This window comes from Hibiscus syriacus, unplaced genomic scaffold (assembly GCF_006381635.1).
Source record: "Hibiscus syriacus cultivar Baekdansim isolate YM2019G1 unplaced genomic scaffold, ASM638163v2 tig00110369_pilon, whole genome shotgun sequence".
NCBI classification, from domain to species: Eukaryota; Viridiplantae; Streptophyta; class Magnoliopsida; order Malvales; family Malvaceae; genus Hibiscus; species Hibiscus syriacus.
The window spans coordinates 67,527-77,006 of NW_024062706.1; the positions used below are offsets into that span (position 1 = coordinate 67,527).

The following is a 9,480-nucleotide window of genomic DNA, read 5'->3' on the forward strand; positions in this document are numbered from 1 at the left end:
AATGCCCCATACATAATATCCACAGTTCTTTGGGTATACTGGTTAGTGGCATCTTATCTTATTATTTATTTTAGTCGAATTTTGTAACTATATGTTGCTCCGACTTTTCATTCTTTTCTTTAAGTGTTTATTTCTAACATTTTTGTCTATCATATGGGTACTAGCAAATGACTTTTAAGAATCTTCTGTCCAATATAATCGTTTCAGACATGTACTCCAATCTGATGCTCACACCCGAATTCAAGTATCGTAAAATACGATTATTAACTTAGATTTAGGCAACATTCTTTAAATGATGATTACGAATATAGGCAATGAGGCTTTCTCATGTTACAACCATGTGCTTCACAAGACAGAGATTTTGAGGCTAACACCAAGAACGTTAGAAGATATCGAATAGGCTAACACCAATAATTTATCTAACATTGTTAGGGTTTGTTCCAGTTTCAAATGGGTTTTCTAGATTTTATGAATAGGTCATGACCCTTGAACATTGTTCTATAGCATAGTACAAAATGAATTTGTTAGGGTTACTTTGTACTCGGTAATTTGGGGTAAACATTTTGTTCTTCATATCTTACATAAATATTTCATCAATCATCAGTTATAAAGTTGTAGTTTTGCTAATACTTTATAATTATTTAGGTTGGTAAGTAATGGTCGATGGATAAAGCATGGATTTCGTCTGATAGGTTATCTGATGCATATGAAGTGGGTGTAAACATCTTTCTAGACTTTGCACAAAGTAATGATCCAAATTCAAATCTTATTCGATGTCATTGTATACATTGTATTAATTTGTGGCACCACTCAATTCAGACCGTGCGCTATCATCTGTTTGCCTATGGCTTCGATGAAAGTTATAAGGTTTGGTCTTTTCATGGAGAAAGACAGCCCAATCTTGATTCTAGATGCCCTAACAAATCTATTCCTCCCGACTTTGATTATACAAGAGATATGCTACATGATGCCTTCAGAGATGTAGAAAAATAACCTGATTCATTGAAGTCACTTCTTGAAGAATGTGAGAAGCCACTTTACGTAGGGTCAAAGTATAATGCACTTAGAGGATTATTGAAATTCCAACATATCAAGGGTCAATTTGGGTGGTCTGAGGCTAGTTTTGAAGTATTATTAGGTGCCCTAAAAGATGTCTTACCATTAAACAATAGAATACCTAACTCCCTATATGATGCCAAGAAATTGCTAAAAGGAGTAGGTCTACAATATGAAAAAATTCATGCATGTGAAAACGATTGTGTTCTATTCTGGAAAAAACATAAGGATGCTTCTCAATGTCCAACTTGTGGCACATCTCGTTGGAAGAAGAATACCAAAAACGTACCTTCAAAAAGTTTTGTGGTATTTTCCTCCCATCCCCAGATTTAGGAGAATGTTTTCGTCACCATAAATGGAACAAAACTTAACTTGGCATGCACAAGGTCGGGCTAATAACGGTATGCTAAGTCATCATCGAGATTCCCCCTCTTGGAAGCTTGTTGATAGATCGTGGAAAGAATTCAGAGAAGAAAAATGGAATCTTAGATTAGCCTTGTCCGCTGATGGTATCAATCCTCACAAGTCATTAAGTTCCAAGCATAGTTATTGGCCGGTTATCTTAATAACTTATAATCTACCCTCTTATTTTTGTATGACAAGAAAATTCATGATGTTGACTCTATTGATATCATGTCCAAAACAACCTGGTAACAATATTGATGTCTACTTGGCACCATTTGATAGCAGATCTAAAACTCTTGTGGGAAACTGGCGTGAAGACATATGATGCTTATATGAAAGAATACTTCAATCTAAGAGCAATTTTACTTTGGACTATAAATGAATTTCCTGCATATGGTAATCTTTCGGGGTTTGTTACCAAAGGTTATTATGCGTGTCCAATATGTTCAGAGAATACTTGTTCACAGTGGTTGCCAAATTCGAAAAAAGTATGCTTTCTTGGTCATAGAAGATTCCTGCCACTTCAACATCCTCTTCGTAAAAGAAAAAAATATTTCAACAATCAACAAGAGGATGGTGTTATAAAACAACCATTATCAGGTGAAGAGATTTACGACTATCTGACGGGGTTTGAGACTTCAGGGGGTAAGAAGACAACGTCTAAGAATAAAACATCAAAAAAGGAAAAAGAAAGCATCGATGAGAGAGCTAAATTTTGGCACAATAAATTGATTTTTTTTTAACTTGAATATTGGAAGAAGTTGCTCGTTCGTCATCAGTTAGATGTTATGCACATAGAGAAAAATGTGTGTGAGAGTGTTTATGGGACATTGTTGAATTTGCCTGGCAAGACGAAGGATGGGTTAAGAGCACGACAAGATCTTGAGGTGATGGGCATTAAGCTTGAATTACAAACTCAACCAAGAGGGAATCGTACTTGGCTTCCGCCTGCGTGCTACACATTGAATACCACGGAAAAACACCAGTTTTACGAGACCCTGTCTACCATAAAAGTGCCTAATAGGTACTGTTCAAATTTCAAGAATCTCGTGTCTGATGATGTATCAAAGATGAATGGTTTGAAGTCTAATGATTGTCATGTACTGATGCAACAACTTCTCCCTTTTGCAATAAAGGGGGTGTTACATGTGAAAGTGAGGAAAACAATCATAGGTTTGTGTCATTTTTTCAACGTGTTGTGTAGTAAAGTCATTGATGTTAATAAGCTAGGCAAGTTACAAAGTGACATCGTATTAACTTTGTGTTTGTTAGAGAAGTATTTTCCTCCTTCGTTTTTCGATGTCATGATCCACTTGATGGTGCATTTAGTTAGAGAGGTGAGGTTATGTGGCCCGGTTCATTTTAGGTGGATGTATCCATTTGAGAGATACATGAAAACACTCAAAGGCTATGTACGGAATCATCATCGACCCAAAGTTTGTATTGCATAATGTTATGTGGCAGAGGAAGCCTTGGAATTTTTCTCAGACTACTTAAAAAATATGAAATCAATTGGCAATCCTCATGAACGTGTTGATGAAAGAATTCGCACCGGCAAACCTTTATCACGGGGTACAGTCGAGGGTGTAGATGCTAAGCTACTTGATGAAGCTCATCTTTATGTATTACGAAATACTGCTGATGTGGAGCTGTATATAGAGTAAGAACCACTGTGTCTTCTTTGTACTCTATGTAATGCATTAAACTTTTTCTAACTTCTAATATGATTCTATCTTCAAATATTATTTAGGCAACATATGTTGGAATTGAATGATCATAACCCCCGTGCCTCTCGAAATAGTAAATGGTTGCAGACTCAGCGCAGTCGAACATTTATTAGTTGGCTTAAGACCAAGGTTGATACACATTTCGCTAACGGGGAAGACATTTGTGAGAGTGTTCGTTGGTTGGCCAAAGGGCCAAGTTTTGCTGTGAAGAAATATAGCGGTTTTGCCATAAATGAGTATCGGTTCCATACAACATCTCGAGATGAATCAAGAACAACTCAATGTAGTGGAGTATCTCTAGTTGCACATGTTATGCAGATTGCTAGTGCAAAATATTCCAATCCCATGTATGGAGCTGTTACTTACTATGGTCGTATACAGGAGATATGGGATCTTGATTATCGCATATTCACTGTTCCTGTTTTCATGTGTGATTGGGTTGATAGTCGTGGAATAAAAAAAGATGACTTTGGATTCACAGTGGTTAACTTTGCTAGGCTTGATCACCAATCTGAACGCTTACTTGTTATATGATGTAAGTGCATAATTTTAATTTTATTAAAACACAATATATTTAATCATCGTACTTGTCTAATGTTAATATATAGGTACTTGTTTGAGGAAATCAAGAATGGGCCAAAAAGAGATCATGGAATTTGTTTTATGAGCCCGTCTGCAATCTCGCCATCAGGACGTAAGGCAAAATTCAAAAATAGCGATGAGGCAATTCGAAGCGTTGCAGATCGATTGTCTCTATGAAAGGACAATGACATCGTCCTAGTGCCATATAATCCCGGGTTTGTTTTTTCATTTGATTTTTCATTTGATTATCAATATATTTTAGTAACTTAATTTGGTTTTTCGTTTTTATAGAAGACATTGGGTGTTGGCGGTGATATATATGAAAGCAACAAGTTGTTATTATCTTGATTCCTTAGGGCCTACCAATATCCATCAACAGTTGAAGCAAGTTATTGATGCGTAAGTAACATAAATTATCGAAACATTATAGTATATTCTTTGATATATTTCATCAATTTTTATAGGGCAATGAAATTGTACAATGCTCAAAGTGGATCTAATAAAAGGGTTAGCCTCAATTGGATCAATGTTTTGGTGAGGACTTCGAACGATCATTCCTTGTTTAAATTGCAGCTTTCATTTTGACTAATCGTTTATTGTAAACTGTTTGTAGTGTCCCCGTCAGTCGGGAGGTACCGAGTGTGGATATTATGTTTGTAAGTTCATGAAAGAGATAGTCGAGAACGGACTTCAAGTGCTGGTTAATAAGAATGTAAGCAAACTTTTCTGATACACATCTGTCATATCATACATACACATTAGTCACAACTATCATATGGACTTGAAGTAGGATGATATTATTGGAAATTCATCTACGATAACATCTTGTATATTCATATTAATAAGAATTGTCATGCTTTTTTTTTATTTCTGCTGAAAAACTCATAGTTAGATGCTATTATAGACTTCTAGTTATCACCTTGTAGTTTGAAATGTTCTTTTATTTTGATGATTCATGTTTCTGTATGGAATGGAGGTTATCGTTTATAATTTGAAACAAACTTAAAAATATTGTGAATTTAACTTAGTGAAAGATTACATTGATGGTAAACTTCTTGTTATTTGCTTCTATATATTGATAGATTCTGTTGTAATTAATGAGTGAATTCTTGAATCTAATTACACGTTTTAAGCATGTGGCAATCGATACTATTTGTCGATATATGAATCAATGTCTAAAGGAACAATTTGAAATGTTCGGTGGAGTTGTGAAAGCATTTGACACGTAGTAGCACTTAAAATCCAAAATTTGATTTTGTCAAGTACTATAGACGTAACAGGAACTCTCTTTTGGTTATTATTTGTGATGATATTGTTGTGAACAAAGTTGGAATTTTTTATAATGCTATTGATTTTATGACTTTGCATAATGTTATTATGCTTCAAAGAATGCATATGTAAAATTGGTCATTTTAGTACTCTTTAATAGTTCATTATATACTTCACTTTAAATAAGTATAAATTATATACTTATTTCATATTTTTTACTTAGGTTGGCAATGGGAAAAAAGAATACACGGATGATGACATTGATGATATTCGCAAAGAATGGGTATCTTATGTGGCAAACTTTATTAAGCCTTGATATTTTGTATCGACATATGATTAATACAATATTTTTGATAACTTAATGTAAATATATGTATGCAAATGGATTGCTTATATAATATGGTACATAGATTTAGTATTATAAGGCATTCAATGTGATTTAGTTTGATTATTTGTTAATCTACAATATATATATATATATATATATATATATATATATATATATAATTTCTGAAATACAATCACGACACACGAACGTTTGTCGTCTTTTTAAATGACGTATGCTTCAATGACACGCAATGTAAGTCATATATGCGTGTCATAAATTTATGACACACAAATGTATGTCAAAAGATTTATGACGGGGGCTTCAATGACGCGCAATGTAAGTCATACATGCGTGTCATAAATTTATGACGCACAAATGTGTGTCATCTTAATTTATGGCGGGGGCTTTAATGACGCGCAATATAAGTCATACATGTGTGTCATAAATTTATGACACACAAATGTGTATCATATTAATTTATGACAGAAGCTTTAATGACTCGCAATGTAAGTCATACATGCGCGTCATAAATGCGCGTCATAAATTTATGACACATAATTGCGCGTCATAAAAAATTCATGTCGGTGGCTTCAATGACAGGAATTTGTGTGTCATCCGCACCCATAGATGACGCACAATGCACGTCATTAAAGGGTATTTTTCTTGTAGGGAGGGAAACTCGGGTCATAAAATTGATCAACTAGTTTACCAGTTGCAAGATTTAGTAGGAAATGAGAGGGGCCAGCGTTGGCAGATAAGAGATTAAGCCACATCTCGATGGCATCCCCCATAAAGGCCATAGGCTTGGTTGCCCAAAAGAGGAGTTTCTGAACAAGAACAGACACGAAGATGGTCCACCGCTTTCGAAAGCTTCGATGTTGGCTCCCACTCCCTGGACAATCTATTTTTTTTTTTTTGGTACACACTCCCTGGACAATCTATGAATCTTCTATTTTCCAATTGAGGCGACAAAAGTAGGCTCAGCAGATCAAACAAACTTGCCTTTTCTAGTTTAAGTAGAAAAGCATCGTTTGCAAAAACGTTGTTGAAAAGCAGCCATGGCTTCCAAGCAAATGAAGAAAGATATTGTTGGTTGGTGTCCAGGATGAATTAATTCGAGGGAATAAGCAAACTATTTATATAAATGGAGATGCTTTAGCTTATATTTATCTTTCCTTCATTGTTGGCATCCGTTGAAGAATCATATATCAAGTAGCAAAGCGTTGACTAAGTCAAGGGTCCTTTGCGACGACTGGGTTGTTGACTTTTCTTAGATTACCGGTAAATTAAATATGGAGAAAGAAAGCATAATGTTGGAATGCCCCCAGCTCACACTTTCTCTACGATATTACTATTAATTGATATTTATTTGATTAGTCATAATTATAAGAACCACTCTTAATCTAATGTATTCTATTATTAAAAAATTACACAATAACTTAACTTTTTACATTTTATAACTTTTCTTGACCCAAAAGTGTTTTTTGCTCGCATTCTGTTTTCCCAAGGAACAAGGAGAAGGCAACCCATGTAGCATGACCAGGCTGCTCATGCCTCAACAAGAGCCTATGAGCCCAAAAACAGCTGGAGTATAGGTCATCTTGGCAGCCCAAGCAAAGTTCACTGTATAAACGCTCCAAGTCCGGATCCATTGTCTTACTCCTATATGATCATCAAGTATTTGTCTAACAATAATGGTTTAGTCTTGAGATCCATTAATTAGTTAAGTGTTTAAGGATATTGATACTCTCTTACCATATATGGGTTTATATTATCTCTTTATTTAATTAGAACAGTTATCATCAATATGATCACCGAGATACATTTAATAATGTTTTAGTGGAACTTGGAACAAATTAAAGTTTAAGCAAGATCCATCAACACATTGTATACTATATATTAAAGGGTGGAAAGTATTGTGATAATTGGGAATAAGAAAATAAAAAAATAAAAGAAACCCCCTACTTGCATGATTGAAATCCCACCCAATTCACACGTTTCCTATTCCATGCCTATTTTCTTTTTTTCTAACTAAACAATGTCCAATATACGGAATCCTACACCGTCTCCTTTTTTTAAGAGCAATTACACAATCTTCTTGTTTCGAGACCATTTTTGTTCATGGCCGGTTGCATGAGTGATGGGGACCTAAGATGATCCGAGGATCTAAGCTGGTGACACATCGGTGATGTTGTGGCTATGATTGTGATCTGCTTCATATGTTACAACCAGCATCGTTGGGTCATCTAGAGCTCGCTCTACATGTTTCCTTGCAGCGCAGCCTCTGACGCTGCTGCACTTGTAATAGCCCCTGAAAGTTGTCCAAAGAAACGAGTCAGGCGGGGTCACACAGCCTTTACAAACGAATTAACCCGGTAGGCATAAATAAAAGTCAATGGCACTTGCTGTTGAAAACAAAAGGATATTAAGTGCAGGCTTGAATTTATTGTGTATTTGGGGCATTTGGTAAAACAGGTAACCGGCTAGTTAAAAAACCCACAAGAAAACATAAAATGTAACAAGTTTTGATCGGTTAATTGAAGAGGGCAAGAGCAAAGTACTAATCTTTACGAACCTTGGATGAGGGGAACCCTTGATCGGTTTCTGTCCATATTTTCGCCACGAGTAATCATCAGGAGGTATATCGGCTATCTTGCTGCTAATTGCAGCAACTCTGATGACCTTCTTCACTCTTGACTTCCTAATGAAAATTGAATCAAAAGGTTCAGACTTGGGAATCAAATCAATTGAACGATTCAAATTGCACCTATGACCCCAAAAAAGAATCTCAGAAAACCAACCTTTTCTTGGAGCAATGGCAACGGCCATAGGATGAACCACAGTTAAGAGCAGTAGCATCCAATGAATTACACTTCCTTTTCAAAGAGGAAGACATAGTTGAATTCCCAGCGGACAAAGAACGCGAAGATGAGAAATTTATGGCACTAGCCGATTCATTCTCTCCAAAACACCGGTCTTTGCTCTCAAATGAGTACTGCTTTTTATGGAGGCGATTTGGAGGCAAAGGTGGCAAACTACAGCTTGGGTCGAACAAAAAGGCTTGAAAGCTGACTCTTGATATTTGGTTACTTGGAAAGGAGACCCAGACTCTTGAATCTTGTCTACAGCTTGTTGTGAGTCTTGTTTTTGGTGAAAAACAGGGGCTCGTCTAAATCGAGCATGGCCGATCCTCGGTCGACCTAGTAAAGAAATAACCTCTTTGAAAGAGTTAACAGTCTTGTCTGTAACAGCTTGGATATCCATGGCCGACTCCGAAGGAGAAAAGGTTTTCAAAGGAACATCTTGATCGAAAAGCTCTCGACTTTTAGACATCAAATTTATCAATTCTTCAACAACTTGAATCCCAGAATTTGAAGCTTCTTTCAAAGCAGTTTCCACCATTTTTCCTGCAATATTACCACCGCCGGCACCACCGTATACCATCATCAATTCAACAGTCATCTCTGATCAACAAACAAAAAGCTCAAGCCCACCACAAATTTGATAACGAAGAAGAACCAGAAGCAGATTTCGAGATTTATAGAGAAACAAAAAACTCGATATCAAATGGGGGGATTAATTGAAATAATGTCAAAAGAATAGATAAAAGAAAAACTCAAAGGAGCAGAGGGTCAAAGTAAATGCCCTATGTAGATCAGTTACATGTATACCCAATCAACACATTCCACGTGCTGAATAAATTGTCAGCACATTGACCAAGTCGGATAAAACAACCGTTGGATGGGTGACCGAATCATACGGAGAATCTCATTTTGGTTGGAGGCAGCGAGACAGCGGTGTTGACTTTAAATCGCAAATGAAGAAAATAATGTCAATGGTAGGACCCGCTTTCACCGGAAAGAAGAAAATAGTCGTGTTGGATTCTAAGTAGGGGCCACCACTGTCGTTCGATTTAAGATTAAATGAATATTTTCATCATCATTTCTTACCTGATATGACTTCCAGCTGGGCTTTGAAATGTTAAGGAGACTAGAAAATTTTAAATATATTAATTGTTACTATTATTAAAGAAGACTTTGTACAGACATTAAAATTGGGGATCAAGTCAAGAGTTTGCACCCTAATAATCCTCAATTCGGCCATTTTATTGGG

At 35.9% G+C, this 9,480-nt stretch overlaps 1 protein-coding gene and 1 pseudogene across 1 annotated transcript; one reads left to right on the forward strand and one right to left on the reverse strand.

Annotated features, from left to right (window-relative positions):
* Positions 1 to 1,359: 1,359 nt before the first annotated feature.
* LOC120121290 lies at positions 1,360 to 8,864 on the reverse strand (annotated as a pseudogene).
* Positions 1,719 to 3,722, forward strand: LOC120121300. The gene is made up of 4 exons (XM_039140688.1): positions 1,719 to 2,106; positions 2,260 to 2,634; positions 2,926 to 3,112; positions 3,212 to 3,722. Exons 1-4 carry the CDS (start codon positions 1,719 to 1,721, stop codon positions 3,720 to 3,722), a joined length of 1,461 nt encoding a protein of 486 aa, XP_038996619.1.
* Positions 8,865 to 9,480: the final 616 nt, after the last annotated feature.

Bases quoted from the DNA above. Each gene is read 5' to 3' on its own strand.
- LOC120121300 (XM_039140688.1), top strand. From the start codon at position 1,719: ATGTCTACTTGGCACCATTTGATAGCAGATCTAAAACTCTTGTGGGAA. The intron at 2,635-2,925 runs GTTTGTGTCATT...GTTATGTGGCAG, and splicing joins AGTGAGGAAAACAATCATAG to AGGAAGCCTTGGAATTTTTC. The intron at 3,113-3,211 runs GTATATAGAGTA...AATATTATTTAG, and splicing joins AATACTGCTGATGTGGAGCT to GCAACATATGTTGGAATTGA.